Raw genomic sequence first — 23229 nt, 5'->3', positions numbered from 1 at the left:
TTTGCATAACAGTTGGGCAATAAACTACAGTGTAAAGGTTCAATCCTTTAAACTATTAGACTATTCATAATGCATTTCACAAACAAAACAGTTGTTGGGCAATATGTTCATTTTCCACTCTGCCTTTTCAAAGCAACCTCAAATGGATTTGAGTTATGGTCCTGGTGGCTTACAATAACAAACGTTGCATACCATAGTTGGATAAAACTGAACAGAGAAGATTTTAGCCTTTCTCCCGAGACTCAGAGTCATCCCCAGTTAAGGAACCCCCACATGTAGGTTTTGTAACCAGCGGCTGTTCTGGTTTAATGACTCGCCTTGGTGCGGTGTTCGCAGTTGTGCACACAATTTAATGGTTTCCCATGCATGGCCGTTACTTTGTGACAGAATGCACTATGTCTTTTCGGAAAAGAGATCATTTGAGATGCAACAAAGAAGAAGACAGATTTTAAAAAAGGAACCAATGTCATTTTATTTGGTAATCTGAGATCTCCAGGCAACACGCATTTCCCAGAGAGTTTGACACTAATAGGGCAGACTCACTCAGAGGCCATCGACTGAAGTAGGAAGTGGAAATGTCACTACGGAACCCAAAACGTCTGCAAATCTATTTAAAGCTCATCGCTGGGCAACGTAAGAGTTCCATAGGCCATATCTGTAGAACTCTTTGTTGCAGAAGGTTGTGGAGGCTGGGTCATTGAGTGTCTTTAAGACAGAGATAGATAGGTTCTTGATCGATAAGGGGATCAGGGGTTATGGGGAAAAGGCAGGAGAATGGAGATGAGAAAAGTATCAGCCATGAATGAATGGCAGAGTAGGCTCAATGGGCCGAGTGGCCTAATTCTGCTCCTATGTCTTGTGGTCTTATGGTCTAACAGAGGAATTGTTGCATGTGATCTCTTTGAACCCATTTGGCTTTGCTCTGTAAAAATTCTCAAAAATAGAACACTCGAGACAAGCCTTTGTTTTTAAACTCTTCACCATTGTAAAGATTCACATTTCTGTAGCAAAAATACAACATATACAAGTACTTTATATAAATAGGCTAAATAAGTGAAAAAGAATGAAAATTTACATCATGGCCATACAAGCAGACACAGATGATCATTTGATGCCCCTTCCGTGTCGCTTATTTTCAATATCGCTAATTGTTCAAAATTGTCACACAAAACAAAATCCTTCAGCCATACTCTTTGGAGTTGAGCTGGATACCATTCTCACTGATTTCTTGCCGTGATAGCCTTCTCCTGAACTCATCAGTTGTGAAATAGTATATGACTGGGTCCAGGCAGCAGTTGAGGCTGGCCAGACACAGAGCCACAGGGTGGAAGTTCATGATGATCTTCCTGGTGGAGCAATCATCAATGCGCCCCGCTATGGCCAGGAAATGCAAGGGGAAGGTGATGTGATAGGGCGCAAAGCAAACCAGGAAGACCATGCTGCAGGTCAGCACCATCTTCAAGGCTTTCTTCTTTTCCCCGCTGTCCTGCATCACTGGGTTTTTCTCTCGCAGGGACATGATGGTTTTCCAAGAGCAGATCAAGGTGATGACCAGAGGGAGGACGAAGCCTGTCAGTTCAGCCAGAGTTACCATGATAACCGAGGTAGGGATGCCAATCTCGATGATGGGGAGGTCGGCGAAACAGTTGTTGAAATTGCTGGAGTTGCTTTTTGTATCGAGCCGCATGAGTGGGAAGGGCAGGCAAGCAGCGCCCACCAGCAGCCACCCTACAATACTCACATAGACGTCGTACCTGCGCTTACAGTCGTTATACTTGAAGGGCTGGATGAGAAACAGGCAGCGTCGCACACTGATGCAGACCAGGAAGAAGATACTCGCGTACATGTTCACATACTTAAGGTAGAAGCAGAACATGCACAAGAAGCTGCCAAAAGGCCAGGCGTGATGCAAGTAGTAGAAAATCCGGAGAGGCAAAGACAAGACCTGTGCCAAGTCAGCGATGGCCAAGTTGATCATGAATATCACTGCCCTCTTTGTCTCCCTGACATATGCATGGAACACCCACAGAGCCAGAACATTGGCGATTAAGCCTGGCACAAATATGATAGCATACATGATAGCATACAGAAAATTGGTGACATTCCGGTCATCGCTGCAGCTAGATGAATCGTTTGACATTTTCCAATTACCTTTCAACATCAAGGATGATCCTGGTTGAGTCGGAAGAGCTGGAGAATAAAAATTGGAAAAAATGTTTCCTGGGATTGAAAAAAAATCAATGGAGGAAACTCTTCAGGAAAAGCTATTTGACAGATGTTTGAGTACGGCAGAGTCAATTCTTCAATTTGCTTGGACTTTCTTAACCATGAAACTTGGTTTGCGGATTAGACATTGATCCAATGCTAACTTCAGGTTGTAGGCATGGTTTATGTGCATGGGCTGGAACTCCAGAGCTAAAATAATCATACAAAATTTAATAAGTCCTTGCCATTGGCTTGGTGTGAGTGTCTAAGAATATCCTTCAGTGTATCCCTGGTGTCGCTTAATGTTGTTTTTCTCCTCCCCATTTTCCTCCTTGATAATCTCTTTGTGACATTTCAGGAGATTGCTCTGTGTTTTCTCTCTCCTAATGCACTCACTAGCTGGTGAAGCTCACTTCCGCTTTAAGTAGACGGTACTGTGCTGGTGGGGTGACATCGACAAGCATTTCCTTTGACCCACTCACATGTGCAGTTAGCTGATGGCTTAGATAAGAGAGCTCCTTAACACAGTCAAGTCTCCACTCAGCCTTTCAGCCAAAGGTCCAGCTTTCTGGAAAATAACAGACAGAAAATAGAGATTTACTTCAAGCCAAGTTATCATTGCTTTCCTGAACAGAAATCACATCTAAAACTGTGGTTGTTTGGCGCAAATGACTACACAGCTTACAGTGGCAGCTGGAAAAGCTTGAGAATCATGTCCTTTAGATTTTGAGATGAATTACTTATTTAATTGCCTTATGAATTTTGTCCACCTTTCCGAGATTCACAGTGAACCTCCATTCTCTGTGTTCCAATTGTCTAATACTTATAAGATGATAAGATGTAGCAGCAGGAGAAGGCCATTCGGCCCATTAGGTCTGTTCTGCCATTCAATTAGATCGTGATTGATCTGATATGGTAATCCTCAACTCCACTTTCCTGCCTTATCCTCATAATCTTTGATTCCCTTACTGATTAAATATCTGTCTATCTCAGCCTTGAACATACTTAACAACTCAGCCTCTACAGCCTTCTGCAGTATACAATCCCACAGATTCACTTCAACTAAAAGTGGGCAAATATTAAAAAGTTTCAAGTTTATTTATTCGTGTCACAAGTAGGCTTACATTCACACTGCAGCGAAGTTACTGTGAAAATCCCCTAGTCGCCACACTCCGGCGCCTGTTCGGGTACACTGAGGGAGGATTTAGCATGGCCAATTCACCTCACCTGCACATTTTTGGACTGTGGGAGGAAACCAGAAGACCCAGAGGAAACCCACGCAGACTCAGGGAGAATGTGCAAACTCCACGCAGACAAATATTCCATTTAAATTAAAAAGAACAGATGTTTTGATAATGCCTTTCACCACAGTAGGCCTTCCCAATTTACACACAATAAAGTAAAATGTGAAAGTGCCAGAAAGCAACTGTGGAGCATGAGCAGAGTTAATGCTTCAGGTTGATGAATGAATTCAGATACCTGAATGGAAAAGATTATAGATGTACCAATTACCAACGTACCAACGTATACTGACAGGACAAGGGACATAGTGTGGTTGGGGGGAGGGAGGGGAGGAAATGATAAAAGAGTAGGGTTGTGATAAGCTGGAAGGCCACTGCTGTACTGGTTCTTACCTGATTCTTGGAGCATTGCAATATCTAACATGCAGCATCAAAGATTGGACCTTCTTGATTATTTTCACTTTCCACTACAGGGTGGGGAGGATTGGGGGAAGTCCCTTCTGCTATAATGGGTGATTGAGGTTCAACAGTCATTTGCATTTGACAGAATTAACCTACAGGCAACTAAGTTTGGGAGATTCACCAATAATTCTTTTTTGAATTCAAAACTGTTATGGAAATTATTACTACCCAGAAGCAAACTCAGAAGATTCCAGTCTGCATTTATAACTCTGGTGTGACTGCAATTCACCAGTGCTTCTATAGTTACATGAAATTGTAATTATTAGTGAAACTTACTTAGTATTGATTTGATTTTGTTGGTCCTGATGTGCACTCTTGTCTCATTTTAATTCTTAGTCATCAGGATTGAAGCCTTGATTTTGCAATTCTCCTCCGTGCTTGCCCCGGTTATCTATGAGGTAATGTCAGAAAAAAAAAATTTACTCTTTGAAAAGATATGCTTAACATTATCAAGACAATTATTTGCCTGTGGTTCTATCATTTGCTTATCGCTGCAGTCGCTGTTTGTATTTGTTTTGGCAAGCTTCTGTCTAGGGATGGATTTGCGAGGCATCTGATCTTATAACAAATGCCTCCAGTTACATCGAATGATATGGTTTATTGTCCGTCCCTAATTGCCCTTGAGGAGGAGGTGCTGAGATGCCTCTTGAATCGCTGCAGTCCATGTGATTTAGGTACACCCACACTACTGTTAGGAAGGGAGTTCCAGGATTTTGATTGTGAAGGAACGGCGATATATTTCCAAGTCAGGATGGTGAGTGGCTTGGAGGGGAATGTCCAGGTGGCGTGTTCCCTTGTATCTGCTATCCTTGTCCTTCTAGATGGTAGCAGTCATGGATTTGGAAGGTGCTGTCTAAGAAGCCTTGGTGAGTTCCTGCAGTACATCTTGTAGATGCTACACACTGCTGCTACTGTGCATCAACAGTGGTGGGAGTGAATGTTTATGGAAGGGGTGGCAATTGAGCAGGCTGCTTTGTCCTGGATGGTGTTGAGCTTCTTGAGTCTTGTTGGAGCTGCACTTACCCAGGCAAGTGGAGGGGTCACACTCCTGACTTGTACCTAGATGGTTGAAATGATTTGGGGAATCAGGAGGTGAGACACTCGCCACAGAATTCCTGCTCTTGTAACCGCAGTATTGGTATTTATGCAATACAGAAATAGGCCATTTGGCACACCTATGTTCGTGTTCCTACTCCACTTACCTATTCCCATCTTGCACTGTCTCTCTCGTTCTATTCTCTTCTTACACTTTCTGCATCAGCCCTGCCCTTAAATAATTCATTGCTTTAGGTTGTTCTCTTTGGAGGGGAATTTGATAGAGGTGTAGAAAATGATGGTTTGGATGAAATGAAGAAGGAAAAACTGTTCCCATGTATTGAAGGTACAGAGAATAGGAGGCACAGCTTTAGATTTTGTGCAAGTGGTATTTGGGGAATGTGAGGGAGAGATTTTTATACAGCCAATGATAATGACCCGCATCTTGCTGCCCATGAGGTGGAATTGGAGACAAACAGAGGTCTCAAAAGGGAATTAGATGGACACTTGAAGGAATTAAACTTACAGAGCTATGGGGATAATGTGAGGGAATGGCATTAACTGAATTGCTCCACAGAAAAACTGGCATAGACTTGATGGGATGAATGGCCTACTCCCATTCCCTAATTTACTTTATTGCTGCAATTTTACCGCCTCGCCCGCCTGAGGCTTGTAAGATCGCGCTTGAGGCCAACGGAGAATGAACATAAGAACGTAAGAACATAAGAACTGGAGCAGGAGTAGGCCATCTGGCCCCTCGAGCCTGCTCCGCCATTCAATAAGATCATGGCTGATCTTTTCATGGACTCAGCTCCACTTACCCACCCGCTCACCATAACCCTTAATTCCTTTACTGTTCAAAAATGTATCTATCCTTGCCTTAAAAACATTCAATGAGGTAGCCTCAACTGCTTCACTGGGCAGGGAATTCCACAGATTCACAATCCTTTGCGTGAAAAAGTTACTCCTCAACTCAGTCCTAAATCTGCTTCCCTTTATTTTGAGGCTATGCCTCCTAGTTCTAGTTTCACCTGCCAGTGGAAACAACTTCCCTGCTTCTATCTTATCTATTCTCTTCATAATCTTATATGTTTCTATAAGATCTCCCCTCATTCTTCTGAATTCCAATGACTATAACCCCAGTCTACTCAGTCTCTCCTCATAAGCCAACCCTCTCAACTCTGGAATCAACCTAGTGAATCTCCTCTGCACCCCTTCCAGTGCCAGTATATCCTTTCTCAAGTAAGGAGACCAAAACTGTACCCAGTACTCCACGTGCCGCAGAATGCCGTTCTGCGAGCCTCGTCTGCCCTGATCCCGGGGCAGGTGTGCCAGTAAAGTTCTGGTATATGTCTCTCTGCTCCAGCTACATCATAAGGCAGAAAGTTCCACACTTTCATTGCTCCCTGTGGAAAGAAATCCCTTCTAAATTCTTTATTTGATCTGTTAGTCGTTATCATACATTTTATCTACGCGTTCTGAACTGACCCACAAGTGGAAATCCACCCTGTCAAACTCTTCCGTCATTGTAAACAGGTCTCTTCACAATTTTTAAAATAGAAAGCTCTGGCTTTCTAAATTTTGCTTCCTACTATATACAAAGAGCAGATTATATTTAATAGATGACAGCATAATAATAAAAATTATGATCTCAACCTTCTCTCATGAAGGATTCTCTTTTCCTTCCCTTTCTCTGTAACTTTGATAAATTCAGCTGTTAAAAATAATCAGATGATTTTACATTATTGAACAGGAGCTGCGTCTATACATTAGTTAGGAACTGCATTGCCATTTATTCAACAGGAAATCAATGCAGGTACCAAGAAAGCAAACTCTAATGCGTAAGTGGAAATGAAGTGTTTATTCTGTTAACCAATCCACACACATCCAACGGAAAGATGCCAGTGACAAAGGGGGTTAGTAGGGATCAAAATTGTAAGAACAGATTTATATTGAATAATTTACATCCCTGCTGTTTGCCTCCTCTGCACTGGAAGAGAAATAGACTTCATATTAACGTGCACCATGTAAAGTAAAAAAGAAGTTAAAGTTTATTTATTAGTCACAGGTAGGCTTACATTCACACTGCAATGAAGTTACTGTGAAAATCCCCTAGTTGCCACACTCCGGCACCTGTTCGGGTACACTGAGGGAGAATTTAGCATGGCTAATTCATGTAACCTGCATATCTTTGGACTGTGGGAGGAAACCAGAGCACCCGGAGGAAACACACGCAGACGCAGGGAGAATGTGCAAACTCCACACAGACAGTGACCCAAGATGGCAATCGAACCCAGGTCCCTGGAGCTGTGAGGCAGCAGTGCTAACCACTGTGCCACCATGCCACCCCATGTCCCAACTATTTTGCAATTTTGGTCAAGCAAACCTTTTTCTTTGCTTGTGTACAGTACTGGTACAGTGGAAGCCTAATTTTTAAGTGAACTGGAGGATCATCGGCCGTCACAGAACTAAGTCCATTTAAATAAAAGCCTGTTATTTTTTAGTTGCTACTGTTGTAGACCCATTGCCACATGTCTTAAACAAGGATCAGTCTGCACCATCATGTACATAAAGCAGCACATTTCACTGCATAAGCTAAAACATGATGAGGCCCACACTCTGAACGCCTCGCACATGGATTGCACCCACAAGAGTGTCACAATTCTGCTTGCAGTTCATCGAAAATACGTATACTGCAGTTCACAAACTCTTGCACGAAGCAGAACTCTGGCAGAACACTGGCCTGATGTGTTTTGCAAAGACAGGATGTTCGCATTTTACCCTTAATTAAAGAGACCTGTTATATCTTTCAGAATGTGACAAAATTTGCTACCCTTAGAGTGTTGAATAAACACTTTTAGAAACAAACCAAGATCATACATTAGATCTGAACAGTTATCAGCTCCCTGCACTGGTTACACCAGAAAACATCTCACTTTCATTAATACCCAACCAGTGTAGCTAATGGAATGCCTGGAGGAGCAGACTCATTCATCAACATTTTTAAAAAGTGGTCTTGGTGACATCAGGTATCCTAGTTTTAAGACACTCTTAGTTCAAATTTTTATTTGGAAGTATGGATTCTTGTGTAATATTCTTAGTTATTTTTTCTTTAATGAAAATATGTTCAAATTGGAGGTATGAGGTATGGTGAAGAACACAAGATTGCTATCTTAAAAGTGAAATACTTCATTAATAATAACTATGGTTGGATCTTACAGCGCAGAAAGAACTTGTGCCAGGTTTCTGAAAGTGTTTGATTTGATTTGATTTATTATTGTCACATGTATTAACATACAGTGAAAAGTATTGTTTCTTGCGCGCTATACAGACAGAGCATACCGTTCATAGAGAAGAAAATGAGTGCGCGCAGAATGTAGTGTTACAGTCATAGCTAGGGTGTAGAGAAAGATCAACTTAATGCAAGGTAGGTCCATTCAAAAGTCTGATGGCAGCAGGGAAGAAGCTGTTCTTAAGTCAGTTGGTACGTGACCTCAGACTTTTGTATCTTTTTCTCGACGGAAGAAGGCGGAAGAGAGAATGTCCGGGGTGCGTGGGGTCCTTAATTATGCTGGATGCTTTGCCAAGGCAGCAGGAAGTGTAAACAGTCAAAGGATGGGAGACTGGATGTGATCCACTTAGTCCCACTCTCCCATAACACTGCAATTTATTCCCGTAATGTATTTATCTATTTATCCTGTGTTTGAACTTACCCCCACCATCCTTTTGGGTAGTGCATTCCAGATCAATTCACTGCATAAATCACAATCTCCTCACCTGAAAGGCAGCATCAAGGCCCCAGCATCACTGTAATAAATTAGAATATTTGCAAAAGACAGAGTGACCTTCACAACCCAGTGTTGTTTGCAGGATTGATTTAAGTGGGAACCAGGCGATACCCACTCAATTATTCTACTCTTCCAGAAGATTCCATCACCCTGTCATAAATAAGTCCATCATCTTTCATTTACATCGTGCCTACAGGCTCCTGCCAATTTATACATTAAGCACTGGATTTTTATATCTATAGAATAACTAATGTTGTCTGTGCAACCCTGTGCCCTGCAGGCTCCACCCTCCATCTCCAGACTTGTAACATCTGTCTAATTTCAACTGTCTCTTGTGTAAGATTGCGCTTCACTGTTGAGACTACTCTCATTCTGATTTTTTTAAAAACATGGTTATAAAGAGTTGGCTGCAACTTCAGTTTCCTGTTTGTATTATTGTGTTTTTGAAAGGATAAGAAATGTTTTCTCCATGGTTTATTTGACATGCATGTCTTATTTGGTGACCGTAATTGAAAGGGGGTGGTTGCAGAGGGGTCACATATTTTTAAAGGCATGGCCAAAATTTAGCTACATGATTGAGAACAGTCAGGCAATTGAACTGTCACAGAATTATTAGATAGCAGAACACAGAAGGAGGCCATTTGGGATGTCGACTATGTGTTGGCTCTTTTGAAAAATATTGTTCCACTCCCTCACAATCTTTTCTTCATCTCTCTGCCTGAAGTTTAACTAATTAACTCTTGATTGCTTCGATTGAAGTTGTATCCATGAGGCAGTGCATTCCAAATCCTACTTATTCAGTGCATAAAATTAATTTTCCTCACCTCATTTCTGGTTCTTTTTCCAATCAGCTTAAATTGAGGCCTTTGGCTCTTCAGCCCTTGGAAAGAGTTTCACAATATTTATTCTGTCTAAACTCTTCATCATTTTAAACACTTCTATTAAATCTCCTCTTAGTCTTTCTAACCTGAACTTCTCCTATCTTTTGTGTAGCTGTCGTCCCTGAACCATTCCAGTAAATCTCATCAATACCCTTCATGTCATTCCTGAAGTGTGGGGCCCAGAACTGGCCAAAATGCTGGGGCTTCCCGAGGTAGGCCTGAAGCCCTGATGCCGGAGGTGAATGCCACCGTTGCTGGCACAGGAATGAGCCAGCTGGCTAATTAACTGGGAGACCAGCAGGGAATGGAGGAGAGAACTGAGGCGATGAATGCAGCATTAGGTAACGCTGCCACAGGTGCTGGTACCATATTTAAAGGGCTACTAGAATCCTTTCATTGCTACACTGCCTCCTTCATAGTCACTGGTGTGGGGTAAGCCTGCCATCTTTAAATGAGGCTGCTTCCTTGGATGTCCCTGCTCCCACCAATAGCAAACCCGCAAGGCCTGAGGAAGGAAGGTGGCTGAAGGCATGATTGAAGGAAGATCCCGGGTTGCCCCCTGATGCCTCCCTGCAAACTCTCCTTCAGGCTGCTCAGTGAAGGCAGGAAGTCCTGTTGCCCAGTTCTCTGTGTTTTTCCAATATCTTCTTTCCATTACCGCAGACTCCTGGGACTTCAGGAGTACCTTGGCTTGTCCCGAGGCCTGGCTGGGAGGGGACTTCATTCGTGTGAGCTTTGATTTCCCTGCACTGATAGTTGGGTTGTTACTGGATGCAGGTTGGTTGGATGATAAAAGGAGATGTAAATAGTGCAGCAGAAAGGTAACAAAAGGATCAGGAAGCAAGGCTCTTCTGAAACATTCCTGTATCAGTGGGTCCTGAGTCTCCATTCTGCCCGTCACATTGCGCACTTCCTGTCATCTCTGGGGTCCTTTGTGATGCATCGCCTGGTCAGCAACTTTCTCCACATCCTCATCATCTGAATCGGCATCATGCTGCACTGCCCAGCCTTCTGTGGAGCATGGAAGACCACCACAATATGCAAGGCCCTCACTGGGGCTTACTGAGGGGCTCCAGCAGATCAATCCAAGCACATGAATCACATCCTCAAAAGACCAATGGGCCTGTTTGATAGCCTCTCAGGTTGTCCTAAGGCAGGCGTTGTACTTCTCTGCATATGTGTGTGGGATCCTCACAGGAGTGAGTCGCCATCTCTTTAGTGGGTAGCCCTTGTCTCCCAAAATCCATCCTTGAAAGTGTGCAGGAGTGTGGCACCTGGGATTACTTTAATAAGTAGACATCACTGTTACTTCCCAGGAACGAGGCACAGAGCTGCAGGATCCATTTGTGATGGCCACAGATGGTTGTACATTGAGTGAGTGGGAGTCCTTCCTGTTGATGAAGGCTATGGGCTGGTCTGTGGGAGCCTTGCTGGTCACATGAGTGCAGTTGTTCACGCCTTGAACCCAGAGGAACCCAGCAATGGCGTCGAACCCAGTGGATATCTCTACTTGAATCAAAACAGTCTGATAATGGGTTTTGTGATAATGATCTCTGGCTAGATTCATTAAAGGGGGCATTGGTCAGCACCTTGATGGTGTGCGGCACACAATGTGCGTATCCTGGGAGATCTCACACATCCCCACTAAGTCCCTGGAATGATCCAACAGTACAGAAATCTGCCAACATGGTAACCTTCAGCTCCACTGGTATTGGCTGTTGTCCATCACCACTGGAGTTCAGCTACTCATGAGAGAGACGGTCTTCGGTGAAACTGCCACTTGGATATTTGAAGATAATTTCTCCTCTGACAGTAGTCCCTCCCTGAAGACTACTATCTTTTGAACACAGGAAGTTATTGTAGTGCTCTCTGCACCTTTCTCCTTCCCCCCCACTCCAGTTGCCCCTGAGGTTGATACTATCCCATTGCCTGTGGCTGCAGCTTTTTCTCTCTCCCCTGCTCATTCTCACCAGAGGTCCTACCGTGGAAAGGTGGGTATGCTTAACTGGAGTGTAGTTGATTAAGCATACCCACCTTTACTGAAACTTAGGATTAAGTGGAAATCCAGCAGTTCTAAAATTCATGCACCCAGCACACCAGCAAATCTATCACTCCTTGTGTGGACACAACTTCCAATAAGTTTCCACTAGATCTGCTTAATTTGACCCACTGGTATCAGCACTGTTGAAAATGCTCCAGTCTGAGACCTGTGGTTTGAGTCTGATGCCACCCAGGGACTGGAGATGTCATGGATCAGTGATCAGCCCTGTTGACCAAACCAGGCTCCAGATTTGTAGTCACCTATTCAGTCCTCTAAACAGTAGCAGGGTCTCTGTTCACCAATTGGTTCAGCCTTAAACCCCCATCAAAAACCTGGGGATGGGGCCATTTCGATACCTAAGATGGTCGCCATACACCAACAGAATGCAACAGAGACAGCCACCCTGCTGATGGGCTGGAAATTCAGGAAAGTGTCTTGCCACTCTGAGGGAAGGAGCTCAAAACCTAACATTCCTCCTCTTCAGGGAGGGACAGGACTGCAGTCTGAAGGCACTGAATCCAGCCAGAATTGATTACCATTCTTTACTCTGTGGCATGCACTTAACAACCCTGCTTTCTCTTGGGGCAAACAAGGGGCAACTGAGTGAAATGTGATAATCTGGGATGTCCTAGACACTCAACCAGGATGGATGAGTGGGAGGCTCACCCAGCTTTACTGGGACTTGTGATGAAGTGGAAATCCAGCAGTTCTAAAATTCATGCACCCACCACACCCTCTTGTGTGGACACAACTTCCAATTTTCCACATCCCTCCTAACCTGGTGATTAACATTGGTCTGACACAGGAATCATACTAGGGATCCTGAAGATGATATGTAAGCTCACCCTTCATTAGAAAACGAAGGGCTGAAAGATTTATGATACTGTCCATAACCAGTATTTATCTAATTAGTATCCTGAACCATTTCTTCTGGGCTATGATTATAAAGTTAGGATCATTAGCCAAATCATGCTTAAATGTTGGTGCTAATGTTGTCTTATTGGCTCCTCACTTTAGCAGCATGTTCCCAACACTTGGTAATGCTCAGCTACTGCTAAGTTTAGTCTTTAAAGACATCTAAGAGTGGCACATGGACAAGCTATGGAGTGAGGACAAAACTGACATTTTAAAGCTTTGGTTTTTGTTAACATGGTTTAAAATTTGATTAACAACATTCGGAATGGAAGTTTCCCCCCTCCTCCCCACCTTTAATTTTTGAACTTATTTTCTTACCACTCCGTTTATTTCTTTAATATTAATCTTTCATGTGGAAAATAAGCCAAAGATCTGCACTAATGCCTTTGCTAAGATCATTCTGTCACTGGCCAACAATTGGTAATAATTGCAGGAGAGCACCTCATGGTGGCTCATCTGCCAATTCTCTTGGTGCCAATAATGTAAATGCTTAGGTTTTGCTCCCTCTTTTCCTTTGACAGCATTCCTGTCATCAAAAATTCAACGCACAATGAACCTGGAGACTGCAACCTGCTTTTCCAGCTCATTTTAGCCATTCCTTCTCATTCTGGACCTGAGAATGTCAAAGTTTAAGAACTTCATTATGGCTTCATCTAAACTTCCAGCCAACCATTATTGTAACTGATTGTCTCCTATTACCCTCGAAAGCCAGTGCATTTGTTTGTGTTTTCAATCATTCCTTAGCAATAAGCAAGCATGAATACAGCCTGCCAAATGTTGGAATCTGCTTTAACTTAGCTCTAAAACCTTTTTACAATGCCAAATACTTTGTGGGAATTTATTAGTTTTGATGACCACCCTGTTCTCTCTACCATTTTCAAGCTTGTTTTACTCATCCCAAACTCAGTGTACTCTGTGCTTATCTGAGCTTAATACTAACTTATCTCATTTTATTAAATTAGATGATGATCTGTCAATGTTGTTCCAAAAGTTAGTTTATTAAAGCAGCGGTAATGAACCAGATGCATTTAAAAGAATATTAGATATCTACATCAGCAATCCTTTGTCCATAATCTTTATTTGGGTTGATGTTTGTAATAGATATACTGTCTCCTGCTAATTATATTTGTATGGATCCTTCTCTTCCAAGTTGGCTTGATTCTGTTTTCTCTAATTTATGCTAAATCTGCCAAAATGAATCCAATGCTGTGCATGGACTGTAGTGAGTGAATAGATCTTAGCTCCGTCAATATAGAGCTCAGAGTACCCATCAGAGAAGGGAGTACAAAGGGCAGATTGCGGAAATAAAGAGTATAAAGAGCAAGGGAAAGTAAAATTAAGAGAAAATAATCAGTCTGCCCTTAATCTTCAATGTACTGTGAAAAGAATCATCTGCAAGGAACTGAACACTTTTCCGACACAGAATTACTAAAGGCTTAACACTGCAGATTCCAACTTTTTTTATTTTAATTCAACCTCTCAACTGTTTATTCTGGTTTCTCACTGTCTTAATTTGGCATAATTACACAAACATCTGAATAGGAATTGGAAAGATTGAACAAAATCTAACAATAATCTTTTTCTTAGCCATACATGTCGTTCTTAGGTGTACAATCAGCCACTTGGTAATACAGAGATTGAATATTGTTGAAAAGACAGGCATGTTGCCAGAGCTTCAGCAACATGTCCCTCTTTTCGGCATAATTCGGTCTCTTTCTTGTGCTGTTGTGCAATTTGTAATCTCTTTGAAACAGTAAGACTGAGTGCTGCCCACTTACTCCACCTCAGTGAACTGTATATCAGGATCATCTGAAGGGCACGTCTTTCTTTTACATCGCAAGACAAAAAAACAAACGTGATTGAGCGGTCCAGGTGATGAACCATTGTTTAGTTAAAGCCATTGTTCAACCCAAACCCATCTGCTACTTGCTGTTTAACTTAGAAAAGATGAAAAGGTTTTGACTTTCCAAAGATTTCTGAATTTTTTTCACTGTATACGCCTGAATCCTCCACATAAGCAGAGCTACTTTCTTTTATCCATAACATTAGGAACAGGAGTATGCCATTCAGCCTCTTGAACGTGCTGTAACGTTTAATGAGATCAATACTGATCAGTACCTCATCTCTATTTGGCTGCCTTCGCTCCACAGCCCGACCCAACACAAGTCTATCAATCGCCCAACTTAATGCTCCCAATGGCCCAGCTCATGCAACTTCTTGGAAGCGAGAAGTTCTGATTTCTACCACCCTTGTGTCAAAAAAGTGCTTCCTGATTTCACTCTAAATGCCAGCTAATGTTTAAAAATTATCCTTCCCTATTCTGTATTCAGTTGCTGAATTAACTTTTAACCCTTTGGGCACCAGGATTGGATCAGCCGTCAAGCTTCTACAGAATCTTCAAGGGAATACTGGCCTTGACCAACCAACCTACCCGCACAGTTTAACCCTTGAAACCCTGGTGTCATTCTGTATACTGCACTACACTGCTTCAAACCTAAGCAGAGTTATAGGCTTGACATGTATTACTTTTATCCCTACAACATTGGGAAAAGGAGCATGCCATTCAGCCTCTTGAACATGCTCCAACGTTTAATGAAATTAATGGCACAGTGGCACAGTGGTTAGCACTGCTGCCTCACAGTGCCAGGGACCTGAGTTCAATTCTGGCCTCGGGTGACTGTGTGGAGTTTGCACATTCCCCCCGTGTCTGCGTGGGTTTCCTTTGGGTGCTCCGGTTTCCTCTCTCAGTCAAAGGTGTGTGGTTTAGATGGATTGGCCATGTTAAATTGCCCCTTGATGTCAGGGGGATTAGCTAGGGTAGATATGTGGGGATGGGACCTGGGTGGGATTGTGATCGGTGCAGAGTCGATGGGCCGAATGGCCTCCTTCTGCACTGTTGGAATCTATGACTTCCCTAACTTTTGATTTGATTTGATTTATTATTGTCACATGTATTAACATACAGTGAAAAATATTGTTTCTTGCGCACTATACAGACAAAACATACCGTTCAACTGGAAGGAAACGAGATAGTGCAGAATGTAATGTTACAGTCATAGCTAGGGTGTAGAAAAAGATCAACTTAAAATGCAATAACTGCAGTATTTCAGATGATTCCTGATCAGGGATCTGTACATCAGCATCTTTCAAGCTTTTAGTTGTTTTGTGTGTGTGTGTGTGTGTGTTTTTGGGGGGGGGGGGGGGTGGGGGGGTATCCACAATGGTTGAAATGGGTTCAGGGATCATCCGCCTTATTTCAAAAACACAATATCGTCCAACCAAAGAAACCTTCAACTATCACTGCAAGGACTTCTTTTAGTAGCACTCAGGAAACGACATAAGAAGCTAGATAGACGACACACTGAAAACCAACACAGAAATATGATGATTTTGTGCACCTCCTAAATCACTGCATGTTGTTTCTGAGTTCTATACACCCTGTTCTGACGCCATGCATCCTCCCACCACCCCCTCCCCCCCTCCATCCCGACACGGTACACCAGTAAAGAGTGTAGCTGAACATAGGTCGATCAAACCTGCCTGCATCTGAATTTCTGGGTGAGTTTTGCCAATGCTCCCACTCATTTGCGCAAACCAATTAAACTCAATTAAATAAACTGAGGCACAAAAGCAAGCACTACCACAGAGTGTAGTTGAGGACAAAATGTTGTCTGATTTCGAGAAGAAATTAGATATAGCTCTAGGGGCTAAAGGGATCATGGGGTATGGGGGGAGGTGGGATCGGCCACCTCCCACCCGAATTCGATGATCAGCTACAATCAAAATGGATAGCAGAGCAGGCTCGAAGGGCCCAATGGCCTACTCCTGCTTCTAGTTTCAACAACAGATCACAAATGAAACTTGAAACGTCAAACCAAAATGTGATAAAAGGGGTCGATAAGGCATCCCAGTGGGCATGGAAGTCCTTGGTGGTGCCTGGGGACACCGCCTGCTCCCTCTCCAGGGACACCAGGCTGTGAATATAGCTGCAGTAGGGGGATAGACAGTCAGGTCAGACGACTCCCCTCAGCCCGCTGCCTGGGCCTGTTTATTTGCCAATGCTGCCAGCATCACCTGGCACTTATTAGACATGGGGCAACTGCAATGTGATGAAATAAAACGGAATATTTCACAAGACAGCGCTGTATTGTAGGTTCACTCTGGCCTGCGATTCGACAAGAAAGCATGTCAACATGTTCCAAACATTCACACTCGGGGTGGCAGCAAAACACTTCTATTCAGGAGTCTAGGTCCAGATTTGCTTCTTAAAGTGGGGCTGTGCCAAGGCGGGTACAATTTGACCGACTTCACTGCAAAACGTGAAGCCGAGGTTCCCAGGAGTAACTCAGTACCTGCGCACAGTTCCACAAGCTCTGCTAATAGAGTGCAAGTAACATTGCTATTCCGTTAAGCCCATAACATGGGAACAATGCAGCTAGCAGCAAAGCCGCAGACCCTATATTAAACAAGTTTACAGTGCCCCTCTCCTAGCGCCCACTCATTTGAATTGTTCAAGTCTGGAAACTGGGGATGAGTTGCTGCTTTCAGCGCCTCGTTTCCCGCTGTTTAACACTGAGGGAGAAGCACTCACCAATTCTCTCTCTCTGTCCTGAAACACGGGCCGGACTGAAGATCGCAACTGCTGTTGAAATGAAGTCAGGCCAATACCGGGGGCTTGTGGTTCTGTCTGGAGTTCAGCCGAGTGAAGTTCTGTGAAATCTGTACATTTCACATTTCCTCTTTTTTTTTCCGCTCGGCTTATGCGTGTGGCGGTTTCATGTAAATGAAGTGTAGAAGCGGCGGGGGTTTCATTACCTGTACCCAGACCCGGGGAGCTGGCAGTTTCCACACGGTTTTGCTGAAATGTGTTAAGGGTGTGCGCGTTTTTCACAGTGCAGAGTGTAACACGAGCGTTCTGGCTGTCAGCGAGCTCATCTCTGCAAACACACACATACATATACACCCTCACACATACTTACACATCCACACTTTCTCACACACACACACATACACTCTCACACACATATACACTTTCTCACACACATACACTTTCTCACACACACACACACATATACACACACATCCACACTTTTTCACACGCACACACATATACTCACGCACGCATACACACATATACACACACACATCCACACTTTCTCACACACGCATACGCATGCATGCACACATACACTCACACATATACACACATATACACTCACACATCCACACTTTATCACCCACATACACACACATATACACTCACACAGATACGTACTCATATACACACTCACACTTACACACACTCTCACATACACACTCATACATATACACACACAGATATGCACTTTCTCACGCACGTACACTCACACACACACATACACACACATATACACACTCACATACATATTCATATACACACATGCACACTCTTCCACACATATTCACATACACTTCGCACACACACACTCATATACACATATACATACACACACATACAAACTCTCATACACACATACATTCACACGCATACACACACTTTCATACACACATGCTCACACACATACATTCAAATACACACACACACTTTCATACACACATGCTCACACACATACATTCAAATACACACACACACATTCATACACATTCACACACACACACACACACTCACATGCTCACATATGCACACATGCATACAACACACACACATACACTGTCTCACACAGTCACATACATTCTCTCACACACATACACTGACAAGATCCTCCGCCCTTTCAGCTTAAATATGCACCAAAGGTACGGCTCGATTAACAAAAGCCGAGCTGTTTTGTAATAAAAATAAACCGGATTTCCTCAACAATCAGCGCGGCAAACAACAGAAAAAAAAAACAGACTGAACCAGACCAGGATGGCGAATTGCGAAAAAAAGTGCATCTTGATCGCAGAGTGTGTGTGGCCACCCAGAGACAGCGCTTACCTCGGAGAGGTCCCAGTCCTGCAGCTTCCTCGACCTGTGAGCCACTTTGCTCGTGTAACGGTAACCGTCTCCTTGGTGACTGCCCCTGTTATTCCCGATTGCCCACGCTCCTATTTCGGTACTTTCACCTCCTCAGCAAGCTATCTTAAGGCAGTCCTTACAGTCCCGTGTCCTCCTGAACTTTCTGAAGGAATGTGCACTGTTGACAGGTTGGAGTTGAGCCGGATAGTTTCACTTTAAACCCATTCTGTTTCTCTCTCTTTCTCTCTCTGAGGTCTTTGCGCAGGCGGACCGACAGAAAAGAACATCTCATGTTCGAGCTGTTCTTGTGAAAATCCGTGGGATGGTGAATAATGCATGAGTAATTCCGAGAATCTAAAGAGGGGGCTTTTCCTCTCCCGAAAATGCAATTCTCCAATCAACGCAATCCTGCCGGTGAAAGCACATTTAGGAAGGGAGGACAGGAGGTAGATTACATACATTAATTAAAGATGACAAAACGGTAGGGGAAAAAGGATGTAATTAGCAAAAAGATAGATACAGGAACCATATGGACTGAGTTAAATGATGTACAAGGAACCTGTTACAGACATGTTCTATCTCATAGATCACCAACTAGTGGGGGGTTAACGGAGGAAGAAAAATGTTGGCAAATCTCCAGACACAGAATAACAATTCTGATAACAATTCTGAGCGATTTTCAATCAGCCCCCCCCCCTCCCCCCCCTGCCCCCGCATAGATAAACTGACAGGAAGAAGTCATGAAGGGAGAAAAGGCAAATTGAGTTCTAATAGTGGGTTTTGGTTCTCCTCTCGGATTCAGTAGTCCTGAAACTCACAGAGAAAGGAATCACTTCTGGATCTGGTAACAGATAATGAAACAGATAGGAGGATAAGAGGGCATCTCAGCCGTGGTGATCACAACACAGTAAGGTTCAAGATTAGAATCGAGAGTGTCATAAGTAGGACAGATATTCAATTCGTGGATCGGAAAATGAGTAAACTACACGGAACTAAGTGTTGAACTAATGGCTAACGGCAGAAAAATCTTCCCAAAAAAACCCCAAAAGAGGTAGGAAAACAGCGGGAACTCTTCAAAGGCTCAATCGGAACTAAAGGGAAAATTAAATCCAAAGAAAAAACATGCAAAGCCAGCTTGGATGCTAAAGGAATGGAGAACAAAATGAAGAAATTAGAAGCAAAATAAAAATAAACTCATTAAATTATGATACAAGTTGCCATGGAATACGAAAAGAAATAATAAAGAGATGTCTTGTTACATAAATAACAAAAGGGAAATGAGAAATAAATGGGACAGGACCACTAAGGGATGCAAAATTTAAGCTCTCAGGTATTGACAGAGAAATGGCAAGAGTAGTGATTCATTATTTCCCCTCGCTTTTACTAAGGACTAAGGGTGAGTTTTACAAAGGCTATTGGCAGAATTGGGATAGAAAGGGAGAGCATAATGGGCAAACTAGCAAAAAGTAAAGGAGGATAAAACTTACAGTCTAAATGGTATGCACCCAGGTATGAAGGCTATGAGACAGAAGATAGCAGAGGCTCTGGTTTATATAGAAACATATCATAGGAGAGTGCAAAGTGTCAGAGGACCACTGAACAATCAATGTTTCTATATACAAAAAGACATACAGAGCAAAACCTGGGAACTATAGCTGAACAGTCAGCTTAACATCAGCAATAGGAAAGCAGTAGGAAAGTATCATAAAAAGGGGTGATATAACAGAATTTAATTCTTTAAAAAAGAGTAATAATAGCAAAGCAATAAAAAAAAACTAACAGAGCCCTGGGATTTATTTTTAGGAGCACATAAATTACCAGGAGTGAAGTTATGCTAAACTTGAATATAACTTTGGTCAGGCCACAGCTACAATACTGTGCACATTTCTGATTGCCATACTATAAAAAATAACATCAGAGCATCGGGGAAGGTGCAAAAAAATAGATTGACAAGGCTGATGCAAGAACTGTCAGATTACAGCTACTCAGAAAATAATTGTGCAGGCTGGGGTTTTCTTCCTTAGGAAAGAAAAGATGTATGCATTGAACAGGGCAGATTTGGAGAGAGTGAGTGACTTGAAGGAAAATCCAAAATTACGACCATAAATATAAGATGGTTACGAATATATCCAATAGATTAATAAGGAGAATCTTTTACTCAGAGAGTGAATAGAAGGTGGATCTTACTACCACAGGAAGTAGTTGAGACAAATAGCTCGGATGCTTTCAGAGGGAAATGAGATGAATACATGAGAGAAAGGTGAATAGAAAGATGTTCTCAAAGGCTGAGATGATGTAGATGGAATGGCAGGAAGCTCATGTGAAGCATAAATACCAGCACAGAGTGGTTGCAGCAAATATCATGTTTTGTGCTGTATAGTTGATGTAATTTTGTGTCATCAGATCTAAAGGACAAGCAGAATGAAGAAATGCCCAAGGAAACAGCAGTATTTGTGCAGAACCTAACATTACCAGATGCATCTTAAACATGACAAATGTCCCATTTACTTGACAAAAGAGAGATGGACAGCAAGTAGAAGAATGATAGGTAGTGGGGCAGGTAATCAAAGATATGTCGAAATAGAGATGGGTTTGAAGAATGCTTTTGAAGATACTTAGAGATTTCAGAGACTTGTATCAAAAGAGTTGATGCTCTGCGACTGCTGGTGGATGAAGGGGATTGTTGGGTAATTCGGAGTTGGACACATAGGACCTGATTTTACCATAGCATTGTGCCCATTTTCAGGCGCAAAAACATGGTGAAGTCGGGCATGAGGCAAGTAGCGCGGTCTGCGACAGTAATGTTGTGGGAGTGGGGTAATGTCTGTGGGGGCTGGGGGAAGCATTATCCGGCCCGGGAGGAATGTGGTGGGGAGTAGCATTCTATCGGTTTTTTTGCACATGCCCAGTTGGAGGCGCTGCTTGGAGCTGCAGGGTTTTGGGTGTGTTAAGCCCCTCACACAGGCTTCTGCAGCGCGATTCGGAATCGCCGATATTTTTGCAAGCAGAGTGCGTATGGGGGAGCCGAGAACGGGTCTAAAAATCGGATCTGAAAACACTCCCACTTTCAAGTCCGCCTAGCACTTAGAATCAAAATGGTAAAATAGAGTCCATAGGATCTGGATACCAATGTAGGAAGTGATACCAATAAAGGATATACATGAGGTGGTGAGGAGCAATGTCCCCTGTAAAATATTTGTGTTGTGCGTGGCCAGGTTTTTTAATGGATGATACTTATAAACTTCTTTTACAGCTGCAGAGGGGTGATACTTAAGATGGAGGAAGATCCGTGTAGTAACTTCCTGCCTGCTTCACAGTCATGCACCCACACAGCTTAACTGCAACATTAGTGAGGATGTAGCATAAAATGCAGGCAGCAGTTTTGAGATTAAATGGAGAATATGTAGGGTAAAAAAATGACAAGAAGAGTATTGCTGGTAACCAAAGAATGGATAACACTTTCTTTTTGTTCACCCCCCTTCCCCCTATCATTTCCCATCTTTATGCCTTCATCCCAATCTAAGCCCTAAACTCTAGAACTCCTTCCTCAATCCTCTTCACTCCTCTTTTGTTTCTGTTTAAAAAGCATTGGCAACCTGTCTTAATATTTCCTTCTTCAGTTTGATGTTAAATTTTCTCTGATAACACTCCCATGAAGTACTTTGAGGTACTTTCAAAAGTTCTACTATATTACCTAAATGCTGGCTTTTGTTTCCTTCAGTAACAGCAGTGGTGGAGTAGGGATAGAAATGGGTAATGAGAGAAACTGCATTCACTGTTAAAGGTATAGAGCTTTCGCTGTTATATGAATAAAATGACTTTGGTCTTGACATTTTAAGAGATCTGGCTTGACTTTGATTAGATGTTGGACAAGAATCATAAAATAGAAAAAGTTCACAACAGTGCCGAAGGGGGCCATTTGGCCCAGTGAGCCTGCACCAACAGCAATCCCACCTAGTCCCTATCCTCATTACCCCACTTATTTACCTTGCAAATCTCCCTGTCACTAATGGGCAATTTATCATGGCCAGTCCACTTAACCCAAACATCTTTGCAGTGTGGGAGGAAACCAGAGCACCCGGAAGAAGCCTACGCAAACACAGGGAGAACATGCAAACCCCACATAGATAGTCACCCTAGGCTGGAATTGAACCCTGGTCCCTGGAACTGTGAGATAGTAGTGCTAACCACTGTGTCACGGTGGAATGTGCCAATACAATGGCTGTTGTGGAGTAGGAGCAACAGAGCTGGTTGTCATCAACACTCAAGTGGAAGGTAACCCAGTGTGTGCCTATAATGTTGACTGACTGTGGGGAGAAGCAAGAATGGTAGGCTCTGGAAGTTACTATGTGAGTATGAGAATCAGAGTATTGGCTACATTGGCACAGGTTAGGAAGAGATACAGGTGTGAGGTTTGCCAGAGAGTGGTTTGCCAGAGAGAGGATATTAACAGAAGGTGAAATTATCAGTCACAGCGAGAGTGGCAGAGATGTTGAATACTGTGCAGCCACACAGGATATTGTTAATCACTTTGACCAGGCAGCCTCAGAATCTTGGTCAGAATGGGCGTGAACTGAAAGAATTCAAACATGGATTGTTGGTAGGAGTGAATGTGGAGTGGATTGGTGAAAATGCGTGCAAGGATCCTAAAAAACATGAATATATT

General features: G+C 42.9%; 1 protein-coding gene across 3 annotated transcripts; it reads right to left on the bottom strand.

The window, feature by feature from the left end:
• Nucleotides 1–446: 446 nt before the first annotated feature.
• LOC144492981 (putative G-protein coupled receptor 174) lies at nt 447–18813 on the bottom strand. Of its 3 annotated transcripts, XM_078211724.1 has the most exons (4): nt 18543–18637; nt 17160–17426; nt 4185–4299; nt 447–2773 (listed from the first exon to the last, which is right to left on the bottom strand). In XM_078211724.1, exon 4 carries the CDS (start codon nt 2159–2161, stop codon nt 1181–1183), a length of 981 nt encoding a protein of 326 aa, XP_078067850.1. In that variant the 5' UTR covers nt 2162–2773; nt 4185–4299; nt 17160–17426; nt 18543–18637; the 3' UTR covers nt 447–1180. The 3 variants fall into 3 exon arrangements, with proteins under 3 accessions (XP_078067850.1, XP_078067851.1, XP_078067849.1); XM_078211725.1 differs by lacking the exon at nt 17160–17426 and having other exon boundaries at nt 18543–18813; XM_078211723.1 differs by lacking the exon at nt 18543–18637 and having other exon boundaries at nt 17160–18370.
• Between the last annotated feature and the right edge of the window lie 4416 nt (nt 18814–23229).

Source organism: Mustelus asterias, chromosome 4 (genome assembly GCF_964213995.1).
Source record: "Mustelus asterias chromosome 4, sMusAst1.hap1.1, whole genome shotgun sequence".
NCBI lineage: Eukaryota > Metazoa > Chordata > Chondrichthyes > Carcharhiniformes > Triakidae > Mustelus > Mustelus asterias.
Note: the sequence above shows the minus strand (reverse complement) of the source record. Positions and strands in the feature narration are given on the sequence as shown.